At 48.8% G+C, this 17,583-nt stretch overlaps 1 protein-coding gene across 3 annotated transcripts in view; it reads left to right on the forward strand.

Moving 5' to 3' along the window:
- The window catches only part of PREX1 (phosphatidylinositol-3,4,5-trisphosphate dependent Rac exchange factor 1), a 192,513-nt gene that overhangs the window by 99,219 nt on the left and 75,711 nt on the right, over positions 1 to 17,583 (forward strand). For all 3 annotated transcript variants that reach the window (XM_059896182.1, XM_059896185.1, XM_059896184.1), the window contains exon 6: positions 16,604 to 16,765. In XM_059896182.1, the coding sequence (XP_059752165.1) occupies positions 16,604 to 16,765 (162 nt within the window). The remainder of the gene's footprint in view (positions 1 to 16,603; positions 16,766 to 17,583) is intronic.

Raw genomic sequence — 17,583 nt, forward strand, 5'->3', positions numbered from 1 at the left:
TCCCACCTTTCAGCGCTTATTTTCAGCATGGTAGCAGATGGCTGTAGTTACTGTGGCTTTGCACCCTCTCAAGTTCAAAGACAATGGGAAAGAGTGAGCCTCTCTTCCAGTAGCTCTGACAGAAGTCCTGAGAGTCACTCAGGCTTTGGTCATCTGTGAGGAGAATGCAATATTAGGAATGCTTTGGTCCTGAGTCATGTGCTTTAATTTGAACCAATTACAGGAAGCCTTTGCTTGTGCTGTTTGCCCTCCTCTCATATGCTTGGACTTGCCTCTACCCCTGACCCAATCACTATGAGCTGGGTAGTGTTGTGCTTTGATTGGCTGAGATACAGTCCAGTGACAGTGAGCAGGGCAGTGTCGTGTTCTGATTGGCTGAGACCACAGTCGGGTGCTCCACCCCTGAACCAATCAACCCTGAGCAAGCAAGCTCTGATTGGCACAGACTTGTGTCATGTGCTCCCACCAGTCACTGGATCCCACAGGCCAAAAGTCCAGTGATGGAGAGAGAGGGACCCCCTCACCCAGATCTGGGCTCTTGGTGGAAGAGGGGTGCGGGTGCAGATGCTGGGGGGAACAAACCAGAGCCATCGACACACCTGCTGTCTCCCTCCCCGCCCAGCCACATTTGACTTAGTCTTGGTCAGGCAGACCAGGGGAAGATGTGCTGCTTGTGGGAGGGCCCAAGAAGTCTCGATCCTCAACTTCAGGGTCAGCTTCCAGGCAGATCTCCAGCTGGGTGGATGGCTCTGCCGCCATCCACTGCTTTCAGCCCAGGCTTTTCCGCCCTTGGAGACGGTGGCCGTTGGCCTGAGCCTGCCCTGGCTCCATCCTGAAGGCCTTCTGTCTGACGGCTGTTTCCTGGGGTCCCTGCTGGTGGATTAATTTGGCTGGTGGTGCCTCATTCATGCACCTGCACACTGGGGCCACATGCATCTTTGCTCCATGAGCTGAAAGGGAGAGGGAAGGGGAAAAGTACTAGGGATTCTTGAACTTGCCTTTCTGCTGGAGACAGTGTTTGACAAGACCCTCGTGGGGGCCATCAGCTCTGCCTGTGAACACAGGCCTTTAACGTGCGTATCCGTGGGTGGTGGGACCCAGCTCTCCCTGCGCCTCCTCTGGCCTGCTGCTGTTTATGCCTCCCAGGGAGCTGAAAGAACCATCTGCAGTTGTTCTTGCAGCTGCTTTGATCCCCAGACAGGTGTTGGAAATGCCATAAGTAGCTCAGCTCTTCATCTTGGTGCTGAAGAAGCTCCAGGTGGAACTTGTAAATTGGTAACCTGTGGACTGCAGTGGACCTGCAGATGTGCTTCACTTGATTTGTTTGGTGTGTTTTCCAAACTTGAATCAGTTGCCGGCATTTAAGAGGTAGTATTCTGCAGTGGTTTAGGGCAGGGGTTGGCAAAACTGTGGCCTGTGAGCCAGATCCAGCCCATGGGCTGTTTTTGTACAATCCATGAGCTAAGAATGGTGTTTACATTTTTTTAAGGGTTGTTAAAAAAGCCCCCAAAACAAGCAAAGAAGAATATGTGACAGAGACCAGATGTGGCCAGCAAAGCCTAAAATATTTAGTCTGGCCATTTACAGAAAAAATTTGCTGACCCCTGGATTAGAGCCAGGCTTTGCAGTCACAGGCTGTCTGGGTTTGAATTCTGGCTCTGCCATTTACTGGCTGCTTAACCTTGGGAAAGTCACTTCCCTGGACCTCAGTTTCCCTGTCTGTAATACAGTGTTTGTATTAATAGTACTGATAGGGTTGATATGATGATTAAACCTTTATTTACTTAATTCTTACAGCAACTCAGTGAAGTAGGCACTGTATCAGCCCCCTTTTAGAGATGAGGCACAGAGGCACAGACGAGGGAAGTGGCCCGTTCAAGGTCTCACGTTAGGTAAGCAGGATGAGCCATGATTGGAACCTGGGCAGTCTGATTCTAGGGTTCTGCGCCCTAACCATCAGGCTACACTGCCTGTTGGGAAGCACTTTGGAGAGTTAAGCCGCCGAAGTGCTGGGGTGTCAGGGATGCTGACCTTCTCAGTTCCCTAGGTGGGGGTCTGGGAAGGTTGGTGGCCTTGTGTTTTGTGGCTTGGTGGCTAGTTTGCTCCTTCTTTCCTGGGTTTCAAAACCTTGAATATCTGACCCATTGGAAGAATCGCCAGCTATAGCCCCAGACCCCATCCAAGGTTCCCTAGGTATTAACACTTTGGTTTCTGGATCTTGGGAAAGTCTGGTATCCCAGTGGCCACTTGGAGTGGCAGTTTCCGTAATGTATTTTGGGGAATATACATTATACATATAATGTTATATATGTATAACATTATGTATGTTATACATATATAACATTATATGTATAATATGTATAAATGTATAAATTATGTACATATATATAAATTATATGTATAACATTATACATATAATTTGGGGAATATGCATATACATATAATGTATTTTGGGGAACCACCCCCGCAGTGGGGCTGGACCTGTATGTCCTGGCGGACTCTAAGCTCTCGATGTGAAGTCCAGGTGTTTCTGAGGCCTGCTCAGCCCCAGGGACCACAGTCTGGCCCGGTGAGATTCCTGGGCTCTGGATTCCCAGGAGAGCAGAGAGAGAGAGAGACAGAGCCCGCTGGCAATTGATGGAGGAGTAACTGCCCACAGGAAACAATGAGGAAGCGGAGCTGTGAGTTTTCCTCCAGACCAAATGGCTGTTTACACGTCCCGTTTCCTCCATCTCCAGCTGTGTTTATCCGGGGCTCAGAGAGCACTGGGACACCTGCCAGCAGGGCCTGAGATTCCTGTGGGGACATGCCATGCTCCCGCCCGACAGAATTGCTCAGAGTGTCCTGGCCTTTGGCACCCACAGCTGGAATGTTTGCATCAGAAAACAGCTGGGATTGAGGGGAACTCTACGTACCCCTCCTGAGTTCCTTTTTTCTGTCACATTTTCCAGTGGATTTTCAAAGATGATCCTATGAGCTTGGGGCAGCTGAGCCCGAACCCTCAGTCCTGCCCACACCCCCTCCGATTCTGACGCCCTCACAGATGTCCCTGTGGCCTTCTGAGCCCCCTTGTTTGAGCTGAACTTTGAATTGAGTAGGCGAAAAGGGTCAAGGAGCCTGGGTGGGAAGGGGGACGAGGCGAAAATGAAAGTCTCTTTGGGAATAGCCCCAAAAAGCTGAACTTGAAACATTGCCTAAGAATAGCCGGAACATTCTATTTCAGCCTTCGGCCCAGGTCTGGGATAGCCAGTTGGCATTTTCAGGCTTTGCTGAGTTTTCCATCACCGTTTCCCAGAAAATGATTCAGGTTTGGGGTGATGCCCCTGGTGCTCAAATGGCAAGTGCCCGAGGGGAGACCCACTGTCATGGACCCTTTTAGTTATTGCCTGGTGACGTGCAGATCTCACTGGCGTGCGCACCAGCTGCTGGCACGGCTCAGGGCCACAGTCGTGAGCAAGACAGACCCGGTGCCTGTCTCTTGGAGCTTCAGTCTCGGACTGGACCCACAAGGGCCTGGTATGTAATGGAAGCGGGTTGAGGCCGGCAGAGGGCAAACAGGAGGGGCACATGTGTCTAAAGGGGCAGCTTCCCCTCCAGTCCCCTGTTCCCTTTGTCTCTTGCCTCTCTGACCCCTTCCTTTCAGTCTCCTTTGCTGATTCCTCACCTTCCAGGCCTCCAAGTGTAGGTGGGCTCAGTCCATGGGCCTTTTTTCTATCCAGATTTGCACCTGCGGTGGCCTCATCCATTCCATGCCCCACCCCCCTTTTAAAGTATATTCCAAAGTCGTGCAACCATCACCACAGTAATTTTAGAACATTTGCGTCACCCCCAAGAGAAACTCTGGATCCACGAACAGTCACTTCCCTTTTCCCTCCTCCCTGCAGCCCCCGGCAAGCACTCATCTACTTTCTGTCTCTGTGAATTTGCCTACTCTGGGCATTTCATATGAGTGAAATCATATAATATGTAGCTTTTTGTGTCTGGCTTCTTTCACTTAGCGCAGTGTTTTCAAGGTTCATCCATGTTGTAGTATACATCACCACTTTATTCCTTTCTGTGGCGGAATAATATTCCATTGTGTGGGTATACCATGTTTTGTTTATCCGTTCATCAGTTGATGGGCGCTTGGGTTGTTTCCACTTTCTGGAGATTATGAATAATGCTGCTGTGAACATCCACGTAGAAGTTTCTAGGTGGACATTCCCATGGCTTTAGACCCCGTCTCTGTCCGATGACTTCCAGCCTGGACCTCTCGCCTAAACCTGGTCTTGTTCTCCTGCCCACTTGACTTCTCCGCTTGAAAGTCTCACAGGCACCTTCTACCTAGCATATCCCAAACCAAATGCTCGGCTCTCCCCTTCCCCCAGACCTGTCTCCCCTCCCACCTACCGCCTCGTCCTCATCTCCGTAAATGGCCAGATCAAACATTCTGGGCCCAAACTGGGCACGTCCTGGGAACCATCTTCTGGGACAGCAGCTGCAGAGGGGTTGTGTCAGGGATGCTTTTGCAGGATCTCTGCTCAGGGTATAGCCTCGGGACCCTGCATAGGCTCCGGTGTCTTCTGCACCTCCCACGTCTGTCTATGGGTGATGCAGCTGTCACCTACACACAATGTGAGGACCTTGCCATTTGGTTGTCACGTCTGTCTCCTTGGCCGTCAGGAGTGTGGTGCCCCTGGGGATGGCCCGTGGTCCATCACTAAGGAGGTGTCGGCATCAGTTCTTGGTGCAGGAGGATGACTGGGGAGTGGTGTGTTTCCCAGAGTGTGGGATGTGTACCGCTCACAGCTCACCAAAGGATTTTAGGTGGCACAGGAGGAAACTTTACGTGGGGTGGGTGGTGGGAGAGGGGAGAACATAACACCAAGCACAGTGAATCACACCGTGAGACTAGTACTTTCTTAACAAATCTCTTTCCGTCTTCCTGATTATCTCCAGGAGGAGAGCCACAGTGGGTGCTGCAGTGTCTAGGGTTTTTGGAGCCATTCATGCATTTACCAACCATTTATTGAGCAGCTATTATATGTCAGGCATTATAGTAGGTGCTGGAGATACAAAGTGAACAAAAACTGCCCAAACCCCTTCTTCTGTGGTCTGACATTCTACTGGGGGGGGTAGAAACAGACAACAAATGAATGAATAGGAAATGTATATACTTGTTTAGATGGCATGAATACTATGGAAAAAAAAATATGAGGGTTAGTAAGGTCCAGGAGTGATGGATGGAGAAAGTGACATTTGTGCCAAGACCTCAAGGAGGTGAGGAACGGGGCCCTATAGGTACCTGGGGGAAGAGTCTTCCAGACAGAGGGAAGAGCCAGTGCAAAGGCCCTGAGGCAGGAGTGCATATGAGGAACAGTGAGGAGGCCCGTGTGACCAGAGGGGAGGCCCTGAGGGAGAGAGTCGGGGAGTGAGGTTAGAGAGGTGATGGGCCCAGATTATGTGGGGCCTTGTGGGGTCTTTGTCTGCTCTGAGTGAGGTGGGCACCGTGGGAAGGCTTTGAGCAGAGGAGGGACAGGATCTTAGTTCTCACGGGATCTCTCAGGCTGTTTGTGGAGAAGGGACTGTGGGGTGATGAGGGTGGAGGCGAGGGGCGGGGAGACCAGGGAGGCATTGATACGAGTGGTCCAGGCAGGAGGTGACTGGACCAGGGTGGTGGCAGTGGAGACAGAGGCATTTTATGAGAACTGCCTCTTCGCGTCATTTGCTCATTTTCTGTTGGGTAGTTGTCTTTTGTGTTGATTTGCCAGAGTTCTTTCTCTTCATTCTGGCTACCTCAGGTCATCTCTTTGGAATTTTTCTCTGACCCTGATGTTACGAAGTGAGTTCCTAATCTGCTGGCGATCTGGCATTGTTACCGTCTTGCCGAGAAGGCACAGGAAGTCACAGGTCTCTTTTCTGTGGCCCCCTTTGCCCCCGCTCTCGTCTTCCCCCCAACCACAGTGCCCGCCCTGCATCTTGCCTCTTGGGCTGAGCGCTGACACCTTGCCCACAGATGCTTCAGCACCTCTGACTGCACCAGCCCCAATTCAGGCTCTTTCCGTGTGGTGAGCAGCAATAGCCTCGGGCTGCTCGACTCCCTCAGGGTGGGGGACCTGCTCTCTCCTCTCCCTTTCAAAGCCAAGCTCCGATTCCTGATCTTACTAGGGGCCCTCCCAGACCACTCTTCCTCGGAGTCCTGCCTGCATTCTGCTTTCTGCCACGCTCTGCGTGATGGTTAAGAGTCTAAGTTTGAAAATCCAGCTCCACCTCTTCTTAGCTGTGTGACTAAGGGCAAGTTGCTGAACCTCTCTGTGCCCCCATTACCCTATCTGTAAAGTCGCTCCCTCCCAGGCTTGCTGCAAAGATCAATGAGACAATGCCTGAGAAAACCCATGAGAGCACTTTGCATTTTACTAGGTATAGTCAGTCATGCTTGGTAAATGTTAGCTACTCTAATAATGTAATGATTTTTATTTTTATTGATCCCAACTCCTCCTCTTACTAGTATTACCTCTTTGAGAAATGACAAACTCTCTGTGCCTCAGTCTGCTCCTATGTCAAATAGTGCCTTATCATTGGTTATTGTGAAGATTAAATGAAATAATACCTATAAAGGGCTTATAAGTGCCTAGTAAGTATGAGCTATTTTTATTGTCTCAAAGTCTGTTTTGTTCAGTATTAATAAGCTACCATAGGTTTCTTCTGATTAGTCTTTTCATGATATATCTTATTTCATCCTCTTACTATTAACAATTCTGTACCCTTAGATTTTTTTAAAATTAATTTTTATTGGAGTATAGTTGCTTTACAATGTTGTGTTAGTTTCTGCTGTGCAGCAAAGTGAATCAGCTATATGTATACATATATCCCCTCTTTTTTGGATTTCCTTCCCATTTAGGTCGCCACAGAGCACTGAGTAGAGTTCCCTGTGCTATACAGTAGATTCTCATTAGTTATTTATTTTATACATAGTAGTGTATATATGTCAATCCCAATCTCCCAATTCATCCCACCCCTCCTTTCCCCCTGCCACCCCCCTCCCCATACCCGTACATCTGTTCTCTACGTCTGTGTCTCTATTTCTGCTTTGCAGATAAGTTCATCTCTGTCATTTTTCTAGATTCCGCATGTAAGCGATATTGTACGATATTTGTCTTTCTCTTTCTGACTTACTTCACTCTGTACGACAGTCTCTAGGTCCATCCACGTCTCTGCAAATTGCACAATTTCGTTCCTTGTTATGGTTGAATAATATTCCATTGTATATATGTACCACATCCTCTTTATTCATTCTTCTGTTGATGCACACTTAGGTTGCTTCCATGTCCTGGCTATTGTAAATAGCGCTGCAGTGAACATTGGGGTGCATGTATCTTTTTGAATTATGTTTTTCTCCAGGTACATGCCGAGGAGTGGGATTGCTGGGTCATACAGTAGTTCTGGTAGTTCCGTCTTTAGTTTTTTAACGAACCTCCATACTGTTCTCCTTAGTGGCTGTATCAGTTTATTGATACCTTCCCACCAACAGCGTAAGAGGGTTCCCTTTTCTCCACACCGTCTCCAGCATTTATTGTTTGTAGATTTTTTGATGATGGCCATTCTGACCGGTGTGAGGTGATACCTCATTATAATTTTATTTGCATTTCTCTAATAATTAGTGACGTTGAGCATCTTTTCATGTGTTTGTTGGCCATCTGTATCGTACCCTTAGATTTTAGATACTTCTTTTGTAAGCAGTATGAAGTTAAAGTTTTAAAATCTGTCCTGTCAGTCTCTATCTTTGAACAGGAGAGTTTATTTAGTCTACTTATATTTATTTATTGATATATTTGATCTTGTTTCTACCACCTTTATAAAATTTTTTTATTTGTCCTCTTTTTTTTTAATGCTTCTTTTTTTCCCCCTTTCTTGATTTATTTTGGATAGTTTTAGTTTTTTTGGTTTAGTTACTCTTGTTTTCTTCCTTCCTTTCTCCTTCCCTCCCCCCCTTCCTTCCTTTCTTTCTTTTTTTTCTTCTACTAAATTGGAATTTAAAACTACCATTACCACCATCATTATCTCTCCCAATTTTACCCTCTCCTCTATAGAACCTGGAATTGGGAGTGCAGGATGTAGACTTTTGCAGTAAGGTGTGCTAGGACCTCCTTTGGAAGTTGGATATAGAGTCACTGCATGTTGGAGCCCCACCACTGAATGTCAGTAGACACCAACCCAGGGTGTCAAACATGGGTGCCTGCAGGGCAGGTGAAAGAAGTGAGTGAGTAGATTGGATGTAACCCAGTGGGTTGGGATGGGGATTCTAACAGACTATATAGTACACATGTTCCGTCTATGGGGGTGGCCACCAGTCAGGTCAGCCAATTGCCGTTGTCTGGTGGAAACACAGACCAAAGGTGGCTAGAACTTCTGCTTTGCTGAGAGAGCCTGGCAATAGCATTTGGCCTGCAGCGTCCGGATTGTGACCCAGGCTCTGATCCAGTCATGCATTGCGTAGCCAGGAGACCAAGGCTCGGAAAGGGGATGAGACTTGCCCAAGGTCACGTAGCATGTCCTCGTCAAAGCCAGAATGTGAACTCCCAGAACTGAGCCCTCTTCCTGCTGTCTCCCCCCATCTCTCCAAGTGGAAGGAAGGAGTTTTTAAGACCCATGAGCATTATTTCCTTTCCCCCATTAATTCCTAATCCAAGGGGCTACAGTTTTCAACCTGCAGCAGGGGCTGGAATTGTTAAAATCGGAAATACATTGGCATGAAATATATTTCATATAGTTGGCATGCACGGAGGTTTTCTTTACCATGCTGAGCAGCTTTTCAGTTCTGGGTTTTCATGGACTTACAGATGATTTTCGTTTCTCGTTTTTTTTTTTCTTTTCTTTTCTTTTTTCTTTTTCTTCTTCTTTCAAGTGGTGGTGGGTCTTGCTAGTGCCTCTTCATTTGCATCTTGCTGTCACCCTAGACAGGGCATGCAGGGACCCAGAACTGAAATACCAGGAAGTTTTGATAACGAGATCAGAGCTTGGCTTCCTGAGCTTTGATGGTGGTGCCTTGGGCAGAGGTCTGTGGACAGAGCCACAGCTGGTGCAGGATCAGCCCCTCCTGGAGCTGGGTGAGGTGTCTCCAGAAAGTGGGTGTGCTCCGTGGGATCCAGCCCCCACTGGTGACATTCCCATCCTCAAGGCTGCCTTTTTCTCTTTGTAGAGAAGACAGCATGACTTTCTAACCCCATGTCTCCTTTTGAGCCTCCAGGAACCCCAAGTCACAGCAAGTAATGGGTATTGTCACTTCTTCCAGTGACAGATCCAGCTGTGTTTTCACTCTGTGGTTTTATGGATCCATCTTCTTATGGCTGCATCCAGGAGCTCAAATGATGCCATTGAGAATCAGTCTCTTCCCATCTCCTGGCTCAGATTTCCTCTGTGTCAGCTTTATTCCTGGGAGGCTCCCTTCTCATGGTGGCAACATGGGCCTCCAGCAACCTCAGGCCTGTGTCTGATCAGCACGGCTACCAAGGGAGAAGGGAGCGTGTCTTTCCCGAATGTCCCAGGGCTCGTTGGGTCAGCTCGGGTCCCACAGGGATCAAACCCACACCCGTAGCAGTGAAAGCATGGAGTCCTAACCACTGGACTGCCAGGGAGTTCCCCACTATGCTCTCCTTGAGCCGGTAGCTACGGCTGGGAGATGGAAGGCTCTTGAACACGCCCTGGGAGGTGGCCAGGAGTGGCCCCTCTTGGACTCCAGGACGGGAGAGAGGACAGGGGAAAACCTGGGTCCCATCGCCTCCCTGTCTCGTCCTCTGCACCCCTCTCTTCCTCTGCCTCTGGGCCCTGTGTTTTTCTCCTGGTCCTTTTCTGAATCTCAAGCAAAGCTGAGCAAGAAAGGGGGAGTTGGCTGCAGCCACGTTTCCTTGATGCCCGGTTTGGCCTGGAGTTTGAGGCCCAGTGCCCACACCTCCGGGGACACGATGGGGCCGCACAGAGCGGACACCAGCGGGCACCCTTTTGGTAAATGTGATGGGAGGGGAGCGGAAGCGGTGGGTTCCTCTGCTCTGACATCCTCTCTTCCAGGAAGCCCTCACCTCGAGCCCTGCTTGCGAAACCACACGGGGCTGGCAGGACGGATGTTGGGGAAAGGTTACCCAGCCTGGCTCTAGAGGGGCTTCCGCTGCTGATTTACTGGGTGACCCCTGCACACCCCCTCCCTTCTCTGCCCTCAGTGTTTTTAAGGAATACCCAGGGCCTGCCCCTGCTCAGATGTTTCGTGTTTGTTCTAAGAGCCTACTTTTGGGCGTGTTCACGCCCTACTGGTACTGTTTCTGGAGGGGCCTGTGGGTGTGGTGAGACGTCTACCAGGTCCTGCTTTCTGGCTCTGTGGCCTTGGGCAAGAGGCCTTGCTTCTTTGTGCCTCAATCTCCTCACCTGTAGAGTGAAGATAAAAACAGTACCTACCTCTTTGGGATGGTTTGAGGATGAAATGACTTATGAAACTGAAGTTTGGAACAGTGCTTGGTACACTTAGTAAGTGCAAATGCTAGCTATTATGATTACTACTATGACTACAGCTTTTACTGTTATTATTGCTAGAAATAATAGTAAATGTAACAGCTATGATTAGTATAGAAATAATTATGATGATAAATATTGTGTCCTTACTGATTACCAACACTTTAACATTCATCATTCCATTCGATCCACACAACAACCTTAGGATCTGATTGTGATCCCATTTCACAGATGTGCACACTTGGTCCACTTGGACCCTCTGAGGTCTTACAGAGCCAGAGGGTTTCTTCTTAGTTACGTGGTTCTCCCAAGATTCTTAACAAGCAGCTTTTGGGTTCCTTCCAGAAATACTGTTCTCTGGGCCAAGCCCTGTAAGTTCATGTAGCTATTCCACCTTGGATATGGATTCCAGGGTTTTCAACCCCATAGTCTGTCTCTTTTGAACTTGACTCTGTTGTAACTTATTAAGACAGTGTGTTAAGTTCTGAATTGGGCAGGAGCCTCCTCACCTCCCTCCTTTTGCATGTGAGGCCTTTGTTAGCGCAGCTCAAGCTTCCATTAATTTTGAAGATACCCATATTTTATGCTTGTCTGGGACTGACGGGGGACACCTTTGGGATTCCAAATTCTTGCAGTCTCTCTGGGATTGTGAAGCAGTAGAGACTCTTTCAATTACAAGGGATGGAAAAACTAGCTCAAACAGGCTTAATAAAAAAAGAAAAAAATGAGCCCATGTAACTGAAAAGTATGTGGCTAGATGGTTTCGGGTGTGGCTAAATCCAGCTGTCATTAGGAAATTGCCAAACTCTTTTCCAAAGCTGCTGCACCATTTTATATTTTCTCCTGCAATGTATGAGGATTCCAGTTTCTCTACATCCTCAAGAACACTTGTTATTGTTTGTCTTTTTGATTATAGCCATTCTTGGGGGTGTGAAGTGGTATCTCATTGTGGTTTTGTTTTGCATTTCTGTAATGACTAATGATATTGAGCATCTTTTCATGAGCTTATTGGCCATTTGTGTATCGTCTTTGGAGAAATGTCTGTTTAAATCCTTTGCTTATTTTTTAATTGAGTTGTCTTTTTTTTTAATCAATCAATCAATTAATTAATTAAATTTTTGGCTGCGTTGGGTCCTTGTTGCTGTGTGTGGACTTTCTTTTAGTTGCGGCGAAAGAGGGCTACTCTTTGTTATGGTACGCAGGCTTCTCATTGCGGTGGCTTCTCGTTGTGGAGCACGGACTCTAGGCGTGTGGGCATCAGGAGTTGTGGCACGCGGGCTCAGTAGTTGTGGCACGCGAGCTCAGTAGTTGTGGCACACGGGCTTAGTTGCTCCATGGCATGTGAGATCTTCCCGGACCAGGGATCGAACCTGTGTCCCCTGCATTGGCAGGCGGATTCTTAACCACTATGCCACCAGGGAAGTCCCTATGATCCACTTTGAGTTAATGTTTGTGTATAGTGTGAGGAAGGGGTCCAATTTTATTTTTTTGCATGTGGATACCCAGTTTTCCCAGCAGCATTTGTTGAAAAGACTGTCCTTTCCCCATTTAATTGTCTTAGCACCTTGTTAAAAATTTAGTGACTGTAGATGTAAGGATTTATTTCTGGACTCTCACTTCTTTTCCATTGACCTATATGCCTATCCTTATGCCAGTACTGTACCACCTCTTACGATTTGGAGAAAGAGTATGCCAGTAAAGGGCACAGCAAGTGCAAAGGCCCAGAGGCAGGAATGGACCCTGAGTTTGTGGCTGGGCAGAGCAGAGTCAACACTCCCTTGTGAACCAAGACACCAAAGCCAATACCTTCCCCTCAGTTTCGGCCCAGCCAGGAACCTAGCCAGAAGGTCCTGCTCAGTTTCAGTTCTCCACGCCCAGCAGTGATCTCAGGCAGGAGGAGAGGTGGAAGCAGCCAGACGGAAGAGGGAAATAAGCTTTTTCTCATTTTTACTAGCTACTGGGTGTTGGCAGCCCCTCAGGGAACCCATCAGTGGAGGATCGCTGAAATTCCAACTTACAGGGGTTTGGGATGTGGTGGCAGTGCCTCCCAGGGTGTGACAGGCCCTAAAGCTCTTAGTCTCAAGAATAAGAGAGCTGAGGGCTTCGCACTTGTGGATGGAGGTGGGAGGAGGTAGGGTCCCAGGGACACAGGCTGGAGAAGCATGGAGTAGCGGTTAAAAACGTGGGCTCTGGACTTCCGTTGCATGGGTTTGAATTTTGGCTCCACCCCTTAGCAATCTTCGACCTTGGACAAGTGACCTCGCCTCTCGGTCCACCTCAGCTTCCTCATCTGTCACATGTATCAGGATATATTTTAGCTACAGTGACGGAGACCCGAAATAACAGTGACTTAACGTGTAATTTTATTTCTGTACAAGGCAGTCCAGGGTTTATGTTCTTCCACCCCTGGGTTCTCAGATGTTCACACCGTGTCCACGTTCCAGCCCAGGGAAAGGGGAGACGGGCAAGGAAAACGGAAGCTGCACACACCCCAGAGATCAGAACCTGTGTCCAGGTGGACGGGAATGCTGCCTTTATTCCGGGTGGCCTTGTGCTCAGCTAAGAATCTGTTCTGTTGCTTTTGACCAGGGGTCAGCAAGCTTCTCCTTTAAAGGACCAGATAGTAAATATTACAGGCTTCACAGGCCGTATGGTCTCTGTCGCGACGATTCCACTCTGATGATGTGGCTACAAAGAAGTGAGGACAGCGGGGAAATGACTGAGCGTAAAGCTTCGTTTATTGCAACAGGTGGTGGGTTGAACTTGGTCCGCAGGCTTTCATTTGACCCCCTGCTTTTAGAAGGAGAGGATGCTGGATCTGCTTTGGCGGGTTGAGCCTCTGTCACTGCTCACTCGGAAGAAACAGGGAGCTGGCTGGGTACACTCCACTTTCGTGCCTTGGCTGGCTTGACAGAGGTTCAGATGCTCAAAATTACTTATATTGGAGCACGGGGCTGGGGGTGCTTTGGGGAGTTCAACTGAATTCCCCACCATAGGTCACAGGCTTCTATTGTAGTTTTATCTGTGGACATGTCTCCAAACAGGCCGTCAGCTCCAGGAGAGTTGGGCCAGTGTCTGTGTCATCTGTGTCCCTAAAAGAGGGCCCAGCCTGAGGCCAGGTACACAGGAGGCCTCACTGGTTGGATGAATGGGGCACAGAGCTTCCTGGTTCCAGTCTTGAGCTTCTCTTGCCTGGCCCATTGCAGTAGCCACTAGCCAGTCTTCCTGCTTTTACATTCACTTTATGTTCCCTCCAGTACATCTTCCACTTGGCAGTCAGAGGGGTTTTTTAAAGGCTAAATAAATTGGATGGCGTTAGGCCTCAGCTTATAACCCCCCATCACCTCCCCATGGCTCTTGGGATGAAACCCAGAGACCACACCCAGGCCTTACCTCATCTGTGTTTGATGTGTGCCTCCGACCTCATCACCCATCCTTCTCCTTGCTCACTCTGCTGCAGCTTCCCTGGCCTCCTTGCTGTTTCTCACTGCCTCAGGGCCTTTGATTGTGCTCTTCTCTTGCCTGGAGTGCTGTTCCCACAGATGTGTGTATAGCCTGTGCCCTTACTTCATTCAGGTCTCCACCCTGAGGCCCTTCTCCTCAGAGAGACCTTCTCGGACCACTGCACCTCCCTCACTCTCTGTCCCTTCACTTGCCTGATTTTTCACCTAGCACTTAATCAATAATATAAATTATATTTACCAGAGAGGAAAGTATTCCTATTTAACTACCTGAAAGGTTATAAATAGTATAGATGTTCAGAGCGCTAACCTCAGAGCCAGACTGGTTAGGCTCAAGTCTGCTCCGTGACCTCAGGCAGATGACCTGACCTCTCTGTGCCTCAGTTCTCAAGTCTGTCAAATGAGGATAATAATAACTACCTCATAGGGTTGATGTGAGGACTGAGTGAGCTCAGAAAGAGTGTAAGCACTCACTAAATGCTAGCTCTTATTATTACTGTTAGTGGTAACACTCAACTTTTGGACTGTTCTCTTGACTGTGGGCTTCCTGAGGGTCGTCTCAGTCTCCGTCCAGACCCCGGTGCTCCGGCACATACCTGTTGCTCAGTCTGTGTTTGTTGAGTGAGGAGTGAATGGAAATACGTCCCCTTTGTACAAAAAGCTCAACCCTCAGTGACCCGCCTGCCTCTGTCTTACTTCCTCCTTGAAGCCTTTCCGGCCACACTGTCCTTCCCCTTCTCTGATTTATCATGAGCACTTTCACCACTTCGGGCTGTTGTTTGTGCCCACCCCCCTTCCTCCCTTCCTTCCTCCCTCCCCCTTCCCTGGGAGCACCTTTCCCAGCTCAGTTGCCTCCAGAGAGAGGGCTCCATTCTTCCCCACCCCTTGCTTCCTTTCTGGTCTGTCCCTGGGCCCAAGGCAGGTGCTCAGCAAACCCACAGGGTCCTGATGTAACAGAACATCTGGTCCTCGGGCCATTAGGATCCGCTCTCCAGAAAAGAGGCTGTTCATATTCAGGCAGAGAAGAAATGAAGTGACTAGAGAAGACCTATTTTTGGAGCTGGTGATCCGCAGGGCGTTCTCAGAACAACACCTGCCTGGCCCGTTGCTGCTTGCGGGCCCTGCTAACGTGTATTGTCCTACGGAGGCAGGACTTATAATGGCCAGCGTAGACTGAGTGCTTACGAGGCTGTACTTTCCCCCGGAGCTGCTTTTCCTGCAGTGTCTGATTTACCCCTCACCATGACCACGAGCAGAACCAGATGGCTGGGTTCAAATCCACTTTCCTCCTCTTACTTCTTGGAGACTTTGAACCATCCCGCGGAGCCTCCATCTCCTCCTCTGTTAAATGGATAATAACAGAACCTACCTCCCAGGCACAGAGTAAAGGCTCATCGTCACCATCCTCCCCCACGTCACTGGTTTTCAGTTGATGAACCTGAGGCTTGGCATGGAGGGCATCTGGCCCAAGGTCACCCAGCCACAGAGGCCCAAGGTCATCCAGCCGCCCAGGGGCGGAGCTAGCCCTGGAACCCATGTGAGACTGTACTGGGAACCAGCCCACTGGAGCGTCATATCTGTGATTTTTGAGGGAGCAGAGAGATGGAGAGATACTGGAACATCTGGGCATGTCAGGGCCAGATGATTAGAGAAACTTATCTCTGCCGGCGTGGTCCTGTCAGTTGAGTGACGCGGCCTGAAAATCTTCTCTGATATCTTGAGGCCCAGCTGGTCTCTGCTGTCTCAGTTCCTTTCTCATCACACTTACTATGGGGCTGAAACCCTCTGATTAAGACCGGCCTGACCTTTAGAGTGTCCCAGCCTGTGCCGGTGGTGAGGTGCAAGAGGAGAGTGAGAAACAGTGGGGGAGGGGCTTGCAGATTAAGCCCCCGACTGGCCTCTTTGTCCTCTTTACATGTTTCCTCCACGTCCCTGTGAAGGCAAGGGGTTCTTTATACCCATTTTACAGATGAGAAAAACTGGGGGCTAGGGAGAGGCAGTGTCTATGGCCACCTCTCTGGCCGACCGGTCTCTCTCTGTCTCTGTCTCTGTCTCTGTCTCTGTCTCTTTCTTTCTCCTTCTCTCTCGCATTTACTCTCCTCCAGCCACACTGCCTCCTGGCTGTTTCCCTTACAGACCCCATACGCTCCCACCATGCCCCTTTGCGTTTGCTGTTCCCGTTACCAGGCATGCCCTTCCCCCAGATTTTTGCAGGACTCTCTCCCTTGCTTTATCCAGACTCTCTGTTCAAATGTCACCCCCTCAGAGGGGCTTCCTTGACCTCCCTATTTGAAAGAACACCTCCTTTCCCAAGACCTTCTAGCCCCTCGTTCTGATGTGTCTTTTGTAATATTTGTCACTGATTTTTCTTTATTTTGGCCCACCTCCTTTATTAGAATGTAGTAGCCACCAGATGAGGAATTTTTCTGTTTTATTAACAAATTTGTCCGCAGACTCTAGAACACTTCCTGTTGTGGAGGAGCTGCTCAGGGGACATTTATTAAATGAATGAATGAATGAATGAATGAGTGATGTTCTCCAGCTCCAGATCACACAGTTTGTCTGGAGTAGAGCTGGGACTTGGTTCAGGCCCGGGTGTCCTGGAGGCTGTTTGGTGCCCTCTGGGTTGACGTCCCTCATTCCTGCCCTCTCCTCTACCCTAGGAACTCGCCAAGAGGACCCCCGGCAAGCACCCCGACCACCCCGCGGTCCAGAGTGCCCTGCAGGCCATGAAGACCGTCTGTTCCAACATCAACGAGACCAAGAGGCAGATGGAGAAGCTGGAGGCCCTGGAGCAGCTGCAGTCGCACATCGAAGGCTGGGAGGTGTGTCTGGGACAGGAGGAAACTTCTGGGCTGGGGACGGGCCCGGGGGGGTGCACAACTTGGGTTCAGACTGTGGTCTGGGCACCAGATTTGGCCTGTAGCATATTTTGTTTGTCCTCCATGGTGTTTGCAAAAAAAAAAAAAAAAAGAAGTTTAATTATTTTTCAATTAGGTCCACATAAAAGTCTAGATTTAAAGTTTCTCTTAAAAAATTGGTAACACTGGGTCCCCATTTTCCATGGTGACAGCCTCTGGAGCCTCTAGTTTTCCTCCATCCCCACCACTCCCCAGTCACTCTCCTTCACATGTTGCCTGCCTGCCTGGTGTCCCTTGAGCTTTGGATGCCAAGGTCAAGGGTAGCTTTTAAGGGTTCACTCCAGGATAGAATTCTGGCGTTGACACTCCCTTACTGGGTAACTGTAGGCAAGTGTCTCAACTTCTCTGAACTTTGGTTTCCTTATCTATACCTGCATATAGTCGGTACTCAATAAGTGATAGGTATGGATATTACTATGATGATTATCAAGGGATGGGATTCTTGAGATCTTCTGTTGTGTCTTCCTTAAATTATTAGAGCTGTCCTAAAAAATCTTCAGAATGAAATGGGAAAATCTGAATAAATAAAAAAGTCAATATCCGAGTAAGTACAGCTGGAATGGGAGATTAAGACTAAAGAGGAAAAACTCTTGGACACATAATTCTCTGAATCATCTGGCTTAGACCCTTTGGATTTTCTGGCACTTGCTACATTTGGGATTTCCACTTCATCTCCCTGTGTTGGGGAGTCCTAAATGAGACTGTATAGCTATGAGGTTGAG

This window comes from Balaenoptera ricei, chromosome 15 (assembly GCF_028023285.1).
Source record: "Balaenoptera ricei isolate mBalRic1 chromosome 15, mBalRic1.hap2, whole genome shotgun sequence".
NCBI lineage: Eukaryota > Metazoa > Chordata > Mammalia > Artiodactyla > Balaenopteridae > Balaenoptera > Balaenoptera ricei.